This window comes from Malaclemys terrapin, chromosome 23 (genome assembly GCF_027887155.1).
Source record: "Malaclemys terrapin pileata isolate rMalTer1 chromosome 23, rMalTer1.hap1, whole genome shotgun sequence".
NCBI classification, from domain to species: domain Eukaryota; kingdom Metazoa; phylum Chordata; order Testudines; family Emydidae; genus Malaclemys; species Malaclemys terrapin.
Window position 1 is genome coordinate 2,713,104 of NC_071527.1, and position 18,423 is coordinate 2,731,526.

The window sequence follows — 18,423 nt, forward strand, 5'->3', positions numbered from 1 at the left end:
GTTGCTTTAAAAGAAAAGGAAAAAAACGCCACAAAAACCTACAAAAAAAAGCCCCACGGTTGATTTTATTGTTTTTTGCTTTTTTTTTTCTCCCGGGTTTTATAAAAAAGGAAAAAGTCCAAAAAAAAGGAAAAAGAAACACTAAAAATCCCAGGATCTAATGAGATAAACCTAGCAGGAATCCGTGACTTTCCACCGGGAGGATGAGGCGGGAGATACGCTGCATCGTGCACTGGCTGGCGGGATTTTGGGCAGAGGAAAGGTTGGCCACGAACTCCGTGCCAGGACGCAGCTCCAGGAAACCTCTAGGATCCGTAATCTTCTCCCTGCTTGAGTTTTGCCGGACAGGATCGCTGCTTGTGTTGGATTCCAGTTTGGACTGGGGGAGGCTTCGTGGTCTCTGCTCCGGCCCCTGTCCTTTCCTATTAGATGCTACGTACGTGGACTCGCCTGGGTCAGGACTCCGGACTCAGCCCTGGCCCCCCTTCCAAAAGCCTCGTGCCGCTTTTCTGCGTCACCAGTGACGTCTTGTGCTTCCGGACTCCGCTCTCTGTCCACCTGTCCCACGCGCCTATGGCCCGAGGGACCCGGCACCGGCCCCGTCCGCCCTGCGGGATATACAGTGCCTTCACTGCCTGCGTTCCAGACCGTGCCAGCAGATCGCCCCCCCGCCGCTGTGGTGACCTCCCCGCCCCCCACCACTGGGATCCGTGCACGGGGGGGGAACAGCCGACTGGCAACACACAGATTCCCCACCACCACCACCCGCTGCTCTTCACCGCGGGCCACAGGAGGACGACAGGGCCCCGTGCCGCACCCACCTCGGTGGACAAGGTTGCGGGGGGGTTGGTTGGATTCTGGGCATGGCTGGATTGCCCCCCTTCTTCCTGAGAGGGGGGTGCTGAGTGGTGGCTTTTTGGGGCCGGGGGGGGGGGCAGAGCTGGTGCTGCCCTTGCTGCAGATGGGGATCTCATTTCTATGCACATCCCAGCCCCCCCTCCCCTCCCCTCCCCCATGCACGCCATAGCAGAAGGCAGGACAAGTGCAATAAACCAGAACGCCGCCCCCCACCCCCCAGATCCCTGCCCCCCAAATCTCTCTCACCTGGAGACCAAGCTCTTAAAGGTACCAGGCACTTTAGACTCATCTGCACGTTCTCAAAACAATACCCCCCCCCCTTGTGAAATGCTCTGCTGTGATTCCTCCCCCCTCAGATGGTGCTAAACCCTCCCCCTGCCCCACGGGATAGACACCCTCCCCCCCAGTATCTGTTACATTGGATAGACTGTGAAACAGAGAGGCCGGCCCCTTCTCCGAGGGACATACTGGGCCCCCCATCCCTGCTGGTCTCCCCTTCTTCAGAACCCCTGCCCCTCACCCCAGTCCTGGGCTGGGGGTCGGCCGGCCGTGCCCCTGGGAGAGAATAGCTCTTATGCAGCTGACAATCAGTGAGGTTCGTATCGCACGCGCGAGTGAGTTGTGTAGTAGCGAGAGAAGCAGATGAAGGGGGGGTGGGGTTGGAGGGAGAAGGCAGCCCCGGCTAAGGGGTTTGTAGAGGGTGATTTATGCTGGGTGCGTGGGGGGGGTGCATCTCTTCCTCCCCCCCCCTCCATTCTGGGCAGGGGGGAGGGGCGGACTCTTGTTAGGTGTTTTCACTTCCATGTTCCAGTTGGGGTGAAGAATGGTCAGCGTCTGTCAAGTTAAATGTTAACCCTACCCCCACCCCCCAGCTGAGGAAGCTAGGGGGGCACCCAGCCAGCCTGGGGTGGGGAACAGCGGCCGCTACCCCCGCCCCCCCCCCCCCAGTTGCATGGTTTCTGGGAGCAGCCCAGCGGCCGGCCCAGCTCCATCTTTCCTCCCTAGACACTAAGGCCCATATGTGCCAACACAGAGGAAAGGGGGGCAGAAAGGCTGCCCCACATCATCCGCGCTGAGCCCTGCTCCTGCTAGCAGGCCCCTCCCATTCTAAATAAAAGCCCCAGCTTCCCCCTGGGCCCGTTGGCGGGGGGTGGGAGGGGGCAGGCCTCCAAAATGCCCAAATCCGCAGGCGGCTGGCGCCTCGCTTGGCCCCATGCGGTGCCTTAAATCTGCATTGCGGTGCCTGGTGCTGGCGCCGCTGATCTCGAACCCGGGACCCGTGGAGCCACACGCCCCGTGGGGGCAGCAAACCTGGCCTGGCGCAGGAACCGTGCGGAAATCCGCCGGCTCCGACGCACTGGGCCAGTGCTGGGGGGGGAGGGGGACAGAGCCCCAGGGGGACCCCGAGAAAGCTGCACGCTGGCTGCCCCCCTCCCCCAATGGCTGCGTTTGAAGATTTTTGTTCTTTTTCATGAATTTTTTTGTAAGTTTCCTTTTTAAAAAAAAAAAAAAAAAAAAAAAAAAGAGAGAAAAGTTTCCTCCTCCTTTCCCAGCCCCCTGGCCGGGGGGGTGCAAGGGGGGAGGGCGTAGAGCTGTGGTTTTCGCTGCTCCCATGTTCTGGGTGTTAAGTTCCACCTTTTGGAGGTGTTGGGGGGGGGTCCTGCTGACGCTAGCGCTGGGGGGGGTGTTTGGCGTCGCTGGCTGTGACGGGGTCTTCGGCTGAAATTGTTTGATGCAGGTTTTTTAAAACTATTGTATTGATTTGTGACATGAATGCACGGGGGGGGCACTGATGTGTCGGCGGGGGGGGGCGATTTGAAGAAGGTTTACGTTTGTTTGCTTTTTCTGTGGAGTTGCTTTTTGGGGTGTTTTGGTTGCGCAACCCCCACCCGCAGGCCTGCGGTTTGCTGTGGGGAGGGGGGGGGGTCCAAGCCATGGCTGCTGGGTGGGTGCCCAGAGCGGCTGGCGCCTCCAGCAGGCACAGCCTGGCGGTGCGGGCAAGTCCCTCGTCCATTTCAGCTGCATGGTGGGGAGCATCCCCTCAAAAGCCAAGTGTGCCCCCCCCAAAAAAAACCACCTCAGCACTTTGTAACAACTTGGGGGGGGGGCTCATTACAAATAAGCCAATATGTTGCCCTGGTGGTACCTCCTCCTCCCTAGCTAGTTACCTGCCCCAAACACCGCAGCCTGTCCTCCCCCACCCCAGGCAATAAACCTCCTGTCCCTGCCCTCCCTACTGACAGGCCAGCCCTGGGCCTCTGAGCCCTGGGCCAGTTGGGGGGGCCCAGCGTGCCAGGTTCAGGGTTTTGTCCCGTTAACCAAAGATCACCAGGCCCCACGGCGCCGCCCCACAACATCAGGGCAGCATCAGCACCCCCCGCCCCCCCGGACAAGGCCCTTTCCAGGCAGCCGGAGACTCCCATTGTCAACCCAAGCAGCTGGGGCCAGGCCAGGCCTTGGTAGGCAGGGGGTGGTGAGGGGCAGTGTGGGACCCACAAAAAGTGCCGCTCTGCCTCGAGCTGGGTTCCCTGCCCCCTGGGGGGCCTGCTTGTCCCCACTCCACTGATCTCGGCTGCTGCCCCGTGTCGTATCTAGGAAGGGGGGAGCAGAGGGGTCTAAACAGCTGGAGTGTTGGGGGGTGGAGGGTGGGGGGGGGCTAGTCTCAGCTCTACCCCGGCCCCACTCCAGCATTTCCTGGGCTTGAGGCGCCACAGGTTGTTGGCGGGCACGGGGCCCTGCAGCCCTAGCCTAGCCATGGGCCAAGGCCGGCCCCTGCTGGTGGGGCCCACCCTGGGACAGGCAGGGGGGCAGTTGGCGCTGCAGTTCCCTGCTCCCGCCCCACTGCTGGTGTTCAGGCATGAGCAATAAGAGGCCATTTGCCCCCCCTTGCCCCACTGCCAGTGCAGGGGGTAGGGCCTGGCTGGGCAGATATCCTGCTGGATTTTGAGTCTTGTGCCTTGATCGTTCCCTGCCCGAGATCCAGCCCCTGCACTTTAGGGTCTAGCGCAGGGCGGGCGGCGTTTAGCTCCCCCATTAACAGCCTAGGCCAAGAGACCCTCTTGCCCACACGCCCTGGGAGTTGTGCCAGTCCCTGAGGCCTGGCAGATCCTGGCTTAGCACCTCCCAGCCCCCAGTGCACTGCCCGTCATTGGCCAGCATGGCTTCCCCTCTCCTGAATCCGGCTCTGCGTCCAACTCGCCCCCGCTACACAGCTACCTCGCCCCCAGGGCGGCTTCTCTCCCAAGCCCAGCGGTGCAAAGCCATGGCCCATTCCCCGCTCTCTGCCGGTTCCCCCCCTCCTGGGGGGAGCGTTCATGGTTTCACAAACCTCATGTTGCTGCTAATTACTGGGGCACCTGTTTGCCAGACAGGGCCCCGCCGGTTGTGTTTTCAGATGGCATTTTGTTCCGTTGCCTGGGTCGGGGAGTGGGTTAGGCCTCGAGCAGACTGGGGCAGGGGATGACAGCGGGGGGGGTCCCACCCGGGCTCACACCCCGGCAGCTAACCAAAGAGGGAGAAGTAGCCGCATTTGTGCTCAGCATTGGGGCCAGGAAGCCAAAGGGGGCGGGGTGGTGGTGGATAAAACAGCCTCTGGCATTAAAGGACAGCCCACGGGCGCTGGCACAGCCCAGCTGCCCTGGGCATCGCTGGTGCCTAGGGACGGGAAGCCACAGCCTCAAGGCTGGTGCCTGCTGCCGTAGGACCAGCCCACCGTGGGGTTTAATCCCAGCAGAGGAGCGTTAGCCGGAGAAGCAGAGCCCGGGCTTGCCAGGCAGGGGATGCTGGCCAGTGCCTGGCCTGCCAAAAACAGGCTCTTGCCTGAGATGGTGAGGGAAGGGTGCAAGGCCTTGGGTCTGTGCCAGCTGCTCCTCCCCTGTTGAAATCGGCAGCTCCGAGCCTTGAGCTGTAGCGGTTGTGACCCCCAGAACCACCCCCCCAAGCTGTGGGCGCCGGCCCCATCTCAGCCCGCCCGCTGCACCCATGGCCGTCCCAGCGCCCGCCTCTGGCCTTGGCATCATTGCAGGCATCAAATCACACGTGAGACCCGCGGGTGTGGGGTCACGCGCCTGCCCCACAGGGCTGCAGGCTAGCCCCAGCGCTGGCTCAAGGCCATAACTGCCGGGCAGGGGGCTGGGGCCCACTGGAGAAAGGGGATGCTAAACCAACCACCTCTTTTGCCAGTGCCCCGTGCTGCTTCTCCCCCCCCCCCGCCCTGTCTTGCACCACCCCCCTCCCCCCAGGAGTTAGCACCCTTTAATTTATACCAAGGAGCATTTTGTACAGGTTTTTAAGTTTTGGGGTTTTTAAAAAAAAATCTCGAGGTTTCTAGTTTTGTATTCTTCCCGCTTCTGTGCTCCAGCCGGGCTTGTGTGTCCCCCGTCCCGCCCCCCCGCCTCTGATGGAGCTCCCACTCTGCTCATGTGGAAGTTTTTGTTTTTAAATAAAAAGGTGGGAAAGAAAAGTCGGCTCGGTCTCCTCTGTGGTTTGGCGGTTGCCTGGGAAAGGCCTGGTCGGTTAGTACAGCCGCAGCAATTCTGGCTTCCAGCACCAGGGGGCGCTCTCCGGCAACTCGGCACATGATGCACCACCTGTGGAACTCATTGCCAGGGGACACTGTGAAGGCCAAAAGCAGAATGAGACCAGTTCATAGAGGTCTAGCCCTGGCCCCCATGCTCCAGGTGGCTCTAAACTTCTGTCAGAAGCTGGAGCTGGACACTCGCTACTGGCCCTGTTCTGTTCACACCCTCAAGTATTAGCCACCGGCCACTGTCCAAGCTGGTCCTCTGTTCTTAAGCCATGGGGGTGGGGGACAGTGTATTCAAGGCTGCACCACAGCCCAGTATAGGCTCTGCCCCCACCCACAGGGCAGAGATCACCGGCCGTGACCCTGGGGCGGCACAGCAGCAGTTGCTGTTAGAGAAGCTGGGCGGAGACGGGACCCGCTCGGGTCACAGCAGGGGCCAGGCTCCACACCTCAAGCTGGGTTAATTCAGGAGCCCGGGAGAGAACGGAGCCGGGGGAGCAGCAGGAACGGGGCCCCTCTAGTGCTGTCCGGGGCTGCAGCGCGGTCCTGCCGCACGGGAGGGGCCAGGCTCCCTCCCGGCGTTCCCAAGCCGAGGGGGCGGCGAGGGAGCCCAGCGGAGCAGGCGGGTTGAGATGCGTCAGAAGCAGCTGCACAGGCATGACTCAGCGGGCGCAGGCAGCCAACCGCCTCTGCGGCAGCAGCTCCCGCTCCACCGGCCCGGCAGCCAGTTAAAAGGGACGCGGGCGGGAGCCACCACCTCCCCGCTGCATGGGCACAGGAACCTGGGGAGGGGGGGCAGAGGCCCAAGTTCCAGTCCTTGTAGTGGGTGCCTCAATCCCCTAGGCCGCTCAGCTTTCTAACGGTGACAGCCTCATTTACCCACCAGCTGCGTTTTGGTGCAGTTACAGGGCCCTGGGGCGGGCGCAGTCAGACCAGCATGGGAGTGCTCCAAGCCACACCCCAGGGAATGAGCTACCAGGTTACGCGCCCCTTGCAGCCCGGGGAACCATGCCCAGCCTGAGGCTTGCGCGGTAGCAACGCTGGAGCAACGAAAACACGCCCCAGCCCCTTATACCAGGACAAGATCGGAGCAAGGCCTGGCCGCAGGCCGCTGTCCTTTGCCTGCTTCCTGGCACGGCTAGTGAACGGTAGGGATGAGATTCTTCCAGCAGGGGCTGGTGAGGGGGGATATGGAGCAGCCCAGAAGGGGATTGCTGGGGAATTTTTAAACGCCCTGTAATAAAATGCGGGAGGGGCGCTTCTACTCCAACCAAACAGGGAGTGGAGGATTTTTTCCCTACAGCTCACATCCCTTTGACTCAATGCTCCCAACTCTCTTAGGCACCGCTTCTGCCTAATGCCCGTTCTTCCTTCCCGACACGCAGCCTGAACCTCAGATCTGAAAAGCCAGCTGGGCTCTCTCCCTCTCCCCCCCCCCATCCAGCTGCCCCCACCAGAAACACCCCCGACGACACCGTCTCTATCAAACGTGGGTTTGTTTTTATTCTCGCAACTTGACAAGCACTCTCTACCGCTGTACTTGTGGGAACATCACATGGCAACAAACAGGAGTTAATCTAGAATATTTTTTTTCCTTTAAACCTTATTAAAAATGAGATTGGTCCTAAAAATATAGAAAGAAATAAATTTAAATTCACAAAAACTGTACATTATCAAAAAGTCACTAAAACACCACATTTGGTTATATAAAAAAGAGCCAGTCCTGTTCCTTTTACAAGGAACATCAGAACATTTTTCTTTTATGGTGGTTGGTTCTTCCTGTTTTATCAGACAGAGAGGGGGCGGGAGGGGAGGGGAGGGGAGGGGAGGGGGGAGGCCAGTTCTAGACAACCCCTCCCCCCCAAAAAAATGTAATTTACAAAGCCAACTCATTAAGGGTTAATAAACAAAATATATTCCGCATCTTAACATTTCTTGTACTCAGTCCAGAATGGATTTCTACACTCTGGTGCATCCCCAATAAGGAAGAGTGGGTGGGATTTGAGACACGTCTGGATTAATTTTGGGGGGGATGGCAGGGGCTAAGAGGGAAGGTGGGGATTTAAAATTCAGGGTGTTTTATCAAGAAAATTTTTTTTTAAAAAACACCACCACAACACCATTACAGAGACTAAAACTTTTCCATGACAAAAACAAAAACACAAACCAAAAAGAAAGAGGGGAAAAAAAAAAAAAAACCAAAAAAAAAAACCTGACAGCTCCAAAATATTAAAAAAAAAAAAAGTTTGTTACAGCGCAGTTTAGATAAAATATAAATATTTATGCATAATATAAAGTCAGTTCAAATAGACTTCAACTCCACCTCTTATTTCAAAGCAAAAAAATAAAATAAAAAGTTTTTGAGGTTATTTGATAGAAAAAAGGCTACTTTTTAAAGACGACGGGAGGGGGGTGGGGGAATGCATGACAGGCTGCTTCCATCTCAGGGCTTCCCACCCCCCCAAGGTAGGTTAGTTGATTTCAGTGCTCGTGGGGAGTGGACGACAGGCAGGGGGAGGGGGGGGGGGGGTGTCCCAGATGTCGCACAGCTGGCCTGGACTGGGAAGCGGCTCCACTGGGGCCTACCCGCCAGCCGCCCCAAAGCGAGTACCCGTAATATCGTGGTTTTGAGGAGCTGGGGGGCGGCCAGGGGGTTGATTTCCACACCTTCACACCACCTCTGTGACTCTCCATCCCCAGACAGGGCTTAAGACTTGGGAAAGGCAAGGAATCCCCGGCCCCCCACACTTTCCAGAAAGGCCTGGGGGAGACCAGCAAGGGCTGCACAGTGAACGAGCAAAGGGTTAAGGGGGGGGGGCGCTATCGGGGGGTATTTCCAAAGACAACAGGCAGTGGGGGTTCGAGATAACCCAGCTCAGCCTCCCGTGCCTAGAGAAGGCCTGGCCAGCCCTCCAGCATTCACCATCACATTACCCTCAGTACTGGGGAGCCGTGGGGCCCAGACTGCAGCAGCTCATCTGCCACTAGGTGGTGACCAGCCAGCGCAGGGATCCAAGTGCCCCCCCCCCCCCATTTTAAGCTGGGTGCCTAACCCCCCCACGGCCTTCACCTCCAGCTCTCGGCACCCAAGCCGAGGACGGGGTCACGGAGTGGAGGGAGACTCTATTTGGACCAAGTGACCCACAGGACGGGCTCCCTGCGGCCCAGGCCTTTCCCCTGCCCCGAGCAGGTTGGCGGGGAGCAAAGTCGGCCACCCCCCTGGTGCACCTTTGCCAAAGCGCTCCCCCCCCCCCCCCCCGAGGTCCCCCAGGCCTGGCGAGCTGCGCTGGGGGAAGGGGGGGGCTTGAGTAGAGGCGGGGCCTCCCACAAGCTGGGTGCAGGGCTTGCGCACTGGGTGGCAGAGTCCTTGGTGCCAGCAGAGCCATTGGGGGGGGCGGGGGGGGGAAGATAGCTGGGGGGCTGGCGCGAGTGGCCCGTCCTGGGACAGACGGGATCAAAACTGCAGCTCTGGCTCCCTGGAGCCGCCAACAGGAATCTGGGAGGCGGGGGGGGGGGGGGGGTTGCTGACACGCTGGAGCTGCCTATGCTCTGCCACCCCTTTGCCCCCCCCTCCCCAATCCTGTTGTGGAGCAGCTGCTGGCTCAGAGATCGGGTCCTGCACTGATCGCCCCTGTTCTTTACCCCTGCAAGGCGGGATGGGTGCTGCCTGTGAAGAGCACATGGGGGGGGGAGGGAGGAAGGGGCTGGGCTGCCCCCACCCTGGGTGCAAACCTACCAGCTTGGGGGGGGGGGGGAGGGCTGAAACACCACAAGCCCGACTCTGGGGGGTCCTCACGGCAAGGGGAGGGGCACACACACATTCAGGCTGGGATCCTATGAACAAGCCTAGGTCACCTGGGGGAGGAGGGTCCTGCTGAGGGGCAGGGAAGGAGCTCCCCCACACAGACCCCCCCCCCCTCCGACTACAGGCCGATGCTCAGCCCAGCTCCCTGTAGCCAGATCCGTGGGGGTGTCTGATCCTCCCTCAAACCCCTATTATCTGTGTGGGTGGGGGGTAACAGCCCTACAGCAAAGAAGGATCTGACACAGTGGGGTAGGGGGACACAACAGGGACACCCCCCATTAAAGGGCCTGCAATGGTAGGGCCTGGTAGTGGGGGGGGGAGGGAGGGGCCTTTGGGGGGGTTGGGAGAGGGTTAGGGTTGAGGGGGGATGGGGAACCTGCTGAGGGTAGTATAAAAGGTCCCGGAAGGTTAAGGGCAAAAGGGGCAGGCCTGGAAAGGTCCCAGAAGGTAAGGGCGATGGGGAACAGGGGGGCATGGGAAGGTCCAAGAAGGTAAGGGCAGAAGGGCAGGCATGGAAAGGTCCCGGAAGGGCAGTGGGGGGCGGAAAGGCAGGCATGGAAAGGTCCCAGAAGGGAAGCAGCGAGCCGGGTGGGGTGCTGTGTGTGGAAGCAGTGCGTCCCAGTGTCGTTGCGAGCGGGTCCGGGCGTGAAGCTCGACGCAAATCTCGAGGAGTTGAGTTCACTTTACTGGCCATTAATGCCTCAGAGACAGCCCACAGCAGTGCTGTCCTCATACACGTTCACTACGAACTATTGCTATGTTAAATACTCCCAGCCAAGGGGGCGGGGGGGGGGTCTTTCTTCGTGTGCCGGGTCGGGCGGTGGTGAAGTAGAAAAGGAACCCGACGAGCGATCGCCCGGTTTCTTCCGTTTTTGGCTTACACAGTCCGTGAGTCCGGGTGGCTGGGAGGGGGGGGCGGGGGAGAGGGAGCAGCCGGGCCGTGGAGACACCCCATTACCCCAAGCCTCCTGGTATGTGTGTGTGGGGGGAGGGGCTTTTCCACGCCGCACCGGGACCAGCCTCCGTCGGGAATTCAGCAGGCAGCGAGATCGGCTCCAGAGGAGTCAGTTCTTTTGCGGGGGGGGGGGGGGAGGGGGTCTCTCCCTACCCCAAACCGCATGAGACAGGTCTCAGGCCAGGAGCGTGGAGCGAGGGGGGGGCACAGTCCCCAACCCCAGCCCTGGGCTCCCACTTCACGGGTTAGGAGCGTGTTTTCCCTGATAAAATTCCTCCCACCGGCTCTCGAAGAATCTCCTCATGGCGCGCCCGGCCTTGCCCACCTCCGAGTCGTCCTCGTTGAAGGTCTGGCAGTTGTCGAACACAAGTGTGGCATCGGCGGCGAATTCCTCGCAGCTCACGTACCTGGGGAGGAGCCAGGGAGACTGAGTCACCCCTGAGTCCTTCCCCCCCCGGATCACAGCAGCCTCAGAGCAGGGAACAGCTCTCCTGCCCTCTGCTGCCACCCCGCCCCATTGCCTGAATCCCCCCATGCCCATTCCGGCCCTTTCCCTCTATCCTCCTCCCCCGACCCAGCGACGCCCGGGTGGTGTCTAGCCAGCCCCTGGGAAGGAGGAGAAACGGCCCCCGCCAGCCCCACACAGCCAGATGGGTGCAGGTAGGTTCTTCGTCGCTGGGGCCAGGCGGCCCAGGGAGGGGGAGGGATACTCGGCGCCAGCCTGCGAGGTCCATGCCGCCCTCTGGCTCCTTGCAGAGATTCCCCCTCCCCCCGAGAGCCCCCTGCCCAGACACTCACTCGCCCCGCAGCAGCCGCGTCCGCATGGTGGCGAAGTCCATGGGGTTCTTGATGATTTTCCTGTAGCCGGGCACCAGCCGGGGATTGACGGGCTCCAGGAATGGCCAGGCGTCCTCCTGAGACTCCATCTCCATCAGGATGATCCTACAGAAGAGGAGGGGCGTAGCACAGGGACATGTACCAAACTGGGGCGTGCAGTGCCCTGCCCCACCCTGCTGGGGCATGCACATGACCCCCCTCCCCAGGCCCCGCCCCAGCCAGGGGGGCACACCCCAGGGTACGTACTCGCAGAAGGTCAGGTCACTGCTCTGGCCCCGCGGGGACAGTCTCCTCCGCTTGGAGGGAGACAGGCCCTCCCCTGAGTAGCGGGGCACCGACAGGGTGTCACGCCTCCGCGGCAGGACCCGGCGCCCGGGGCTCTCCTCCTCCTCCAGGAAGCCCCCCCCAAAGAGACGCCCGCCTTTCCGCTTCTTGCCCCGCCTGGGCGAACTGGGGTCGTCGTAATACTCGCCTCCTGCCTGCAAGGAAAGAGAGACTGGGGGAGTCACCCGCTGGAATCGGTCGCTCCCCACCCCCGAACCGCACAACAGGGAAACCGAGGCACGAGGGGAGACGTTCCTCTGAGGTCACACAGCCACCACCCAGCAGCCCTGGCTCCCAGCAGGGGGGGGAGAGAGAGGGTGTGATCTGGGCTTGGAAAGATCTCGGTGAGGGGGGCAGCCCACGCAGGGGTCGAAGCCCAACTGGGCTCCCACGGGAACATACCTGGGAGACGCAGACTGAGCAGAACCAGTCCCCGTCCGGCACCTCCGTCATCCTGGGCCGGTGGCAGTAGAGGTGGCAGCCGCGGTCGCAGCCGTCACACAGCAGCAGGTGTTCGTCGTCGTCCCCCTTCCGGCACACCAGACACGTCTGGGGGAAAAGGAGAACGTGAGGTGGGTGGGCTGAGAGAGGCCCCCAACAGGAGCTCAGCCCATCCAGACGTTTTATTTCTTACCCTACTAGGTCCATCCAGTCCAGATCCAGCCCTGACCCTCACCCCGCCCCTGCAGTAGGATGGTGGTTCCCGAGTTCCAGCACCGACTCTCCCTCCTGCAGCAGGGAGCTCCACAGGGTGCCACCTCTTCCCTGCACTATCCCTCGTCCCTGGCACCTCCTGAGGGCCGGGAACCATCGAATGTCCCCCCCCCCCCCCCGCATCCCTTACCACTTTGTTGACCGACTTCTCCCAGGCGATGGATTTCTCCAGTTGGTAGATGCACAGGGAGACCTGGGCCGCGCTCCGGCACCGCTCCAGGGTCTGGCGCCATGTCCGCATCCGGGGAGTGATCTCGTAGGCACTGGCGGAGGGGAGAAACAGACACTCAGCCTGGCGCAGGGAGGATGCCCTGACAGGGAGCTGGTTGCATGCTAAGTAACCCTCGCGGCCACCCCCCACCCAGCCCTGGGGAGGGGATTACTGTCCGGGTTGTCCAGAGAGGGAAACTGAGGCACAGAAAGGCATCTGCCTAAACCGCATGGCTAAGAAGAGAACTCAGGAGTCCTGGCACCCAGCACCTCCCTGCTTTAACCCAGTAGACCCCACCCCCATCCCAGAGCCAGGAGTCGAACCCAGGAGTATTGGCACCCAGTCTGTGCCCTAGACCCGGTCCCAGGGCTGGGGGAAGAACCCAGGAGTCCGGGCTCCCAGCCTGTGCTCTGGAGCCCCGTCCCAGAAGCCCCCGTTGCCCGCCCCCCCCCATGTGCCAGGCACTCACATCTCCGTGCTGCCCAGGTCCAGCGCCTCGGGGTTGCTCAGCACGGCCTTCTCCACCACCACCTCGTGCGGCGGCCACAGCGGCTCCTTCAGGTACCGGCGCTCCATGTTCTGCTCCAGCGCGGCCAGCCGCAGGACAGCCAGGTCCAGGGGGTTGGTGGCCTCCCGGGAGGGGGGCAGCCCCTCCCGCCGGTTCTTGAGGGTGATGTCCTCTAGGGCCCCCACCTTGTGCTCGCAGTACCGCAGGTCGTCCCGTGCCGAGTCGGGGCTCGGACACGTCCAGCCCTGGGGGGGAGGGAGAGCCTTAGAGGGGGGCTGGGATCCCGGGGGGATGGGGATGGTGGTTCAGCCTGCTCGGATCCCAGCCGGCTTTCCCAACTACCCAGCAGCACCCGGGGCTGCCTTGGGGTCATTCATCCAGGTGACAACCTGCTGAGCTCACAGCCCTGGGAGGAGGGACCAGGGGAAGAGTTCGTTGGCATGACCGGGTAGCCGCATGTGCCAGGGACCCGTCCCCTGCACCAAGTGCACCCCGCAGCAGCTAGGAGGGGGCATACTGCAGCACCCACTAGCTCTCCCAAGCTACATCGGGGGGGGGGGCAGCTGGGGGCCAGGCTCCTCACCCGGATCTGCAGATCCGCCATCAGGACCCGCTGCTCCAGCTCTTCCACCCACTGCAGGAGGGCGAGGTCCATCTCGTAGGCCCGCTCTGTCACAGACCACCGGGCCAAGGCTTCCTGAGACACGGGGTGGCCGGCAGCCTGGGGCTGGACGATGGGATCTGGGCAGGAGAGAGGCAGGGTTAACAGCCCGGCGTCGTCCCCTCCCCCCCCCCCCACGGCCTGGGTCCTCCCCCTCCCCCGCCCGCCGGCGTGTCCTCACCGGCAGTGGCGCGGGCGCAGACCTCCCGCAGATACTCCTTGTGCTTGGTGAGGTGCTTGTGCAGGGCCTTCTCGCGGATCCCCCGCGGGTGCAGCGCTCGGACCACGGCCTCCAGCTCCTCCGGGTCCTTGAGCCACCACCAGCCGCTCTGCATCTCTGCAAGGCAGCCACGGAGCCGGCTGAGCACTGGGGGGGGTGTGTGGTGGTGGTGGGGGCTGGGGGCAGCTCCCAGTCACCCTGCAGGGGAAGGGGACCCCAGCAGGGAACGGGACCCAGGCGTCCTGACTGGCACCCAAACCCAGCTCTCTGCCCTCAATGAGACGGGGGCGAACGTGGTCTCCTGTCACCCTGTGCTTCACCCGAGGCTGGGTGCCCCCCGTGAACGGCAGGGTGGCGGGGGGACGACATCAAGAGGGAAACCCACCCGCCCCCCAGGCAAGGAAGGAAGGAAGGGAAGTCTGGATGGGCGGAGAAGGTGGAACTGGGGGAAGATGCCGTGCCAGAGGTGGCTACCCCAGGGGAGAAGAAGAGCAGTGCTGGGGTCATTGTCCGATGCGTGGAGGGGGGGGAGGGGGTGTCCTCACCTGGGGGCACGGGCTGCGCCATCAGCTGGGTGAGATACTTCTGCTCAATCTGCTTGAAGAACTTGGTGGGGGGCCGGCCCCGGCGCTTGGGCTGCCCCAGCGGCTCCTGGGCCTTCTCAGGTCCGCCCCGGCCCCTGGGGCACACGCTGGGCACCCTGGGGCTGGCGTGGACGGGCGTGGAAGCGAGGGGGGGAGACGTGGGGCCATTCGGCTGGGAGGAGAGACAGCGCGGGTGAGAGGTGCTGGTTGCACAGCCCTCGCCCCAGTCCCGCCGGCCCCCCAGGGGCTCCGGATCTAAGTGACCCACGTCACGGGGCTCCCCTCGCTTCCCATGGGCCTCGTCTGTGCTCCTGCCCCCCTTCCTTGGGGGCCAGCCACCACCCCACTCCTCCCCTCGCAGCCCCCTGGATATGGGGAGGTGGGTTCCTCCCCAGACTCAGCCCCACCACAGGGAGCTGGAGCCCACAGATTCGCCAGGCTCCAGCTAGTCACTCGACCCCTCTCCGGGGCCCAGATCCTGCCACAGGGGCAAAGGGAAGGGGACGGGGCGGCTTTCCAGCCCTGCTTAGAGCGACACCTACAGGGGCCAGAGGGGAGGGTCCCTTTGGCAGTGCCAGCTATGCCCACGGGGTCAGCAAGAGAGGCGCCTGTCAACGGGGATCTGCTAGCCCCCCCCCCCCCCCCAACCCCCCCATTCCCTGAACTCTTTTTGTGCCCACTCCGGCAGCAGACCCAGGCACCCGGCCGGCTCTCACCTGCCTGCCCGGAGCCTTGGGCTGGTCCCCGGGGTGAAGGCTGCGAGGCTGGGGGGTGGCTCTAGCGGGGGGCTCCTCCGAGGAGGTAGCGAGAGGGGGAGCGGCATGGCAGGGCGTCCTAGGCAGCAGGTTGAACCAGGGCCCCTGTTTCTCCACTGTCTCTGGGAAGCTCTCCTCCAGGGTGGGCGCCTCGGGGGCAGGGGGGCTGGGGTCCCCCTTCCCGGGGCTGCTGTCCGGGGTGAGGACCGAGCTGTTGAGCAGGGACGACTGCGTCTGGCTCAGCCAGGATAGGAAGGCCGACTGGCTCAGGTCGTGCTGGCTCTGGCAGGGGGCCATCGAGTCCTCTAGGAGCCCGTTGAGGGGCGGGGGCTTGGGCCCGCCCGGCCGGGCCGGGTCCTCTTTGCTTTTCCGCGGCCGGCCCCGCGACCGGGAGACCGAGCAGTTCGGCCGGCTGGGGACGGGCAGCTCGACTGGTTCCTTCTTCACCGGGGAGATCTCCGGGGCAGCCTCTTTCTCCTCCTCCTCCTCCTCCTTGGGCTCCTCCTCCGCGGCTGCAGGGTGGGGGCAGGAAGAGATCAGAACCGTGCAAACCTCTCTGCTGTAACAGTCCCCCCTCCCCACAAGGCCCCCGACCCAACTCACCTGCCTCGGAGCCCTCCACGAAGATCCCGCCCAGGTGGGGCAGGACCCAGTACCGCCTGCGATAGCGGTCCTGGCCCAGCGTGGCGGCCCGCAGCGTCTGCGAAGCATGGAGCAGCTTCTTCCGGAAGAACATCTGCCTCTGGGGGAGGGGAAAAAAAAAAAAAAAAAAAGAATGGGGGGAGGCATCGTCTGCTGGGGGCTGTCCCGGGGGATCCAGAGCCTGCCAGCTCCCCACCCCAACTGGGGCCAGCCTTACCTTGGCTAGCTTCTCGATCTGTCTCTCCAGCTCGGGGACGCTGCATGCAGGAATGCTGGCCTGAGTGGGAGAAGGGACAGTCAGGAGTGAATCCTTGCCCACCACGTTCCCCTGGCTCTGCATACAGGACCCCCTTTACCCCTCGAACATCAGCAGCTCTGGTTCACCCTTGTGCTGTCACCTCTACAGCACAGCTGGGGAAACTGAGGCACCAGGGAATGAGACTTGCACAAGTCAGTGGTAGAGCTGGGAAAAGAACCCAGGAGTCCTGTCTGCCCATCTCCCCTGCTCTAACCACTAAATGACACTGCCTCCGAAAGGCAGAGGCGAACGTCCCCACTCCCCTCGCCTATTGGCCTGGCCCTGCCACGCGGCTACCTCCTCATCCTTGCGGGACTTCCGGCCCCGGCTCTCTTCCTCCTCTGCCTCCAGGCCACTGTTCTCCTCTGTGATCCGGGAGCTGCGCCGCCTGGGCCCCTCGTCCAGGCCCGTGATCTCAGACTCCGGGCGGCCGGTCTTCTTGGCCAGGGCGATTTTCAACCTGCAGAGCCGCAGAGGGAATGAACATCCTGAATGCCAGCTGGGGACACCGACTCCCTGCCGCCCCTCAGGTACCCAACCCCGCATGGGCTGGGGGCAGGCGCACAGTTTGGATCCAACAGGCCGAGAGCTCAGATGTTGCCTGGCAGAGTGGATCCAATAGCATACAGCCGCCTTCCAATTCACTAAGGCGCCTGGAGCCCCGCTGCCCTCCCGCTATAGCCACCCCGCAAGTTTCTCTGGCAGAAACAGGGCTGGGCATTTGACCGGTCCTAAAAGAGTCGGTCAATTCATCAGTCAAAATGGCCAAATATTTTAAAGCACTGACTTCTTCCAACTATAAACCACAGCGCCAGAAAAACTGGAGACATTCATGGCCTCCCGCAGGCTTGGCCTGAGATCAGCGATCCTCAGACTGACTTGCGACCAATTAATTATTGGCCAATCTAAGCTATTAGCCAATCAGAATGCTTTTGCTATGTCATTAACCGACTGTAGTTGAAAAAAGAATAATACCCAGTCAGTCATTTTGCAGTGAGAATCATCGATAAATAAAAACTAGATCCTCTTTAAATAGGAATATCTAGCCCATGAAACAGTGAATTCACACGGCGGTGGCTCTGCTGGGTAATCTGAGCGCTCAGACATTGGTGCTTCATTCCAGACAACCAGCTACTCGAGCTCGGAGCGGAAAACACGATGAAATGAAGTTCCAACCGATGACAGGTGCGATCGCAAAGGTAGGTCAGCGCCTATTTCAGGCCATCTTGCTGGAATATTTAACTCCGGTCGGATAACGGGCAGGTGAGTTGACATTATCTGGCTGATCAACTGACCAGAAACGCCGTCCCCCTCTGCCCCCAGCCTCCTCCTCGACCCAGCCAGCCCACCCAAAGCCCTCGGTAGCACCCACCTGCGCAGCTTGCCCTCGATGATCCATTTGTTCCTCCTGTAGTTGGACATGTTCTCCAGAGTCTTGTCGATTTCACTGCAAGGACAGCCCCGAGTTTAGCAGAGCAGTCCTGTCCGGACCTCACCCCACCACGCGCCCCCTTGGGAAGGCAAAGGAGCGACACCCTCCAGGGTGCCAGGGCCGGATCTCGCCTCCAGGCCCAGCCTGTTGGGTCCCTGCCCATCACGTGCTCGGGAACGGTTCAGAGCGTGTACGGCTGGGGTGAGCAGAGTGCTGCCCAGAGACTACGAGTCCCAGCATGCAACACTCCCGCCTGGATTGGCACAAAGCTTCCTACTCAGAGCCAGATGGCAGCACTGCATTCTGGGACTTCTTGTCCGTAAGCCCCCTGAGCACTTAGCCCAATGCACGCTGGGATATGTAGTCTCCCTGGCCTGCACGCAGCTAGGGTGACCAGATGTCCCGATTTTATAGGGACAGTCCCGATTTTTGGGTCTCTCTCATATAGGTTCAAATTATCCCCCACCCCCTGTCCCGATTTTTCACACTTGCTGTCTGGTCACCCTATGCCCAGCCCCTAGGCAGCCCAATGCCTGCTGGGATATGTAGTCTCCCTGGCCTGCACAGCCCCTAGGCAGCCCAATGCCTGCTGGGATATGTAGTCTCCCTGGCCTGCACAGCCCCTAGGCAGCCCAATGCCTGCTGGGATATGTAGTCTCCCTGGCCTGCACAGCCCCTAGGCAGCCCAATGCCTGCTAGGATATGTAGTCTCCCTGGCCTGCATCACCCTGAGAGGCAACAGCTGGGTTTTGCTCCCTGTTCTAGCCACCGCCCCCCCAAGGCTGCAGGGCACAAGCGGCCCGGCCCGGCCCCCGCTCCTCACTTGATGATGAGGGCGCTGCCGTTGAGTTCGTTGACCAGGAAGGCCAGGATGGCCGCCTTGCGGTCCGGGGGCAGCGCCTGGAAGGGCTTGGTCCGCAGGCCGTGGCACAGGTCGGCGTCGGCCCCGTAGGCCATGAGGAAGCAGCGCAGGATCTCGGACACGGTGTCCCGGTTCAGGCTGATCTCGGACACCTTCTCCCCGAGGATCTTCAGGGACTGGGGGGCAGAGGACAGGAGTTAAAGCAGTGGAGGAGGGGTGAGGGGAGGGTCCA

At 61.9% G+C, this 18,423-nt stretch overlaps 1 protein-coding gene across 7 annotated transcripts in view; it reads right to left on the bottom strand.

Moving 5' to 3' along the window:
• Positions 1–45: 45 nt before the first annotated feature.
• The window catches only part of BAZ2A (bromodomain adjacent to zinc finger domain 2A), a 39,500-nt gene continuing 21,122 nt past the window's right edge, over positions 46–18,423 (bottom strand). For 6 of the 7 annotated variants that reach the window (XM_054012232.1, XM_054012236.1, XM_054012235.1 and 3 more), the window contains exons 15-30: positions 18,153–18,367; positions 17,270–17,344; positions 16,195–16,357; positions 15,817–15,876; positions 15,561–15,699; positions 14,919–15,469; positions 14,164–14,374; positions 13,580–13,735; positions 13,321–13,478; positions 12,699–12,982; positions 12,149–12,281; positions 11,707–11,853; positions 11,227–11,459; positions 10,942–11,085; positions 10,469–10,550; positions 46–608 (exon numbers count right to left, since the gene is read on the bottom strand). In XM_054012232.1, coding sequence (XP_053868207.1) covers positions 456–608; positions 10,469–10,550; positions 10,942–11,085; positions 11,227–11,459; positions 11,707–11,853; positions 12,149–12,281; positions 12,699–12,982; positions 13,321–13,478; positions 13,580–13,735; positions 14,164–14,374; positions 14,919–15,469; positions 15,561–15,699; positions 15,817–15,876; positions 16,195–16,357; positions 17,270–17,344; positions 18,153–18,367 — 2,904 coding nt within the window. In that variant the 3' untranslated portion in view covers positions 46–455. Of the gene's footprint in view, positions 609–10,267; positions 10,551–10,941; positions 11,086–11,226; positions 11,460–11,706; positions 11,854–12,148; positions 12,282–12,698; positions 12,983–13,320; positions 13,479–13,579; positions 13,736–14,163; positions 14,375–14,918; positions 15,470–15,560; positions 15,700–15,816; positions 15,877–16,194; positions 16,358–17,269; positions 17,345–18,152; positions 18,368–18,423 lie in introns of those variants that run through there. The other variant, XM_054012239.1, reaches the window with a different exon arrangement.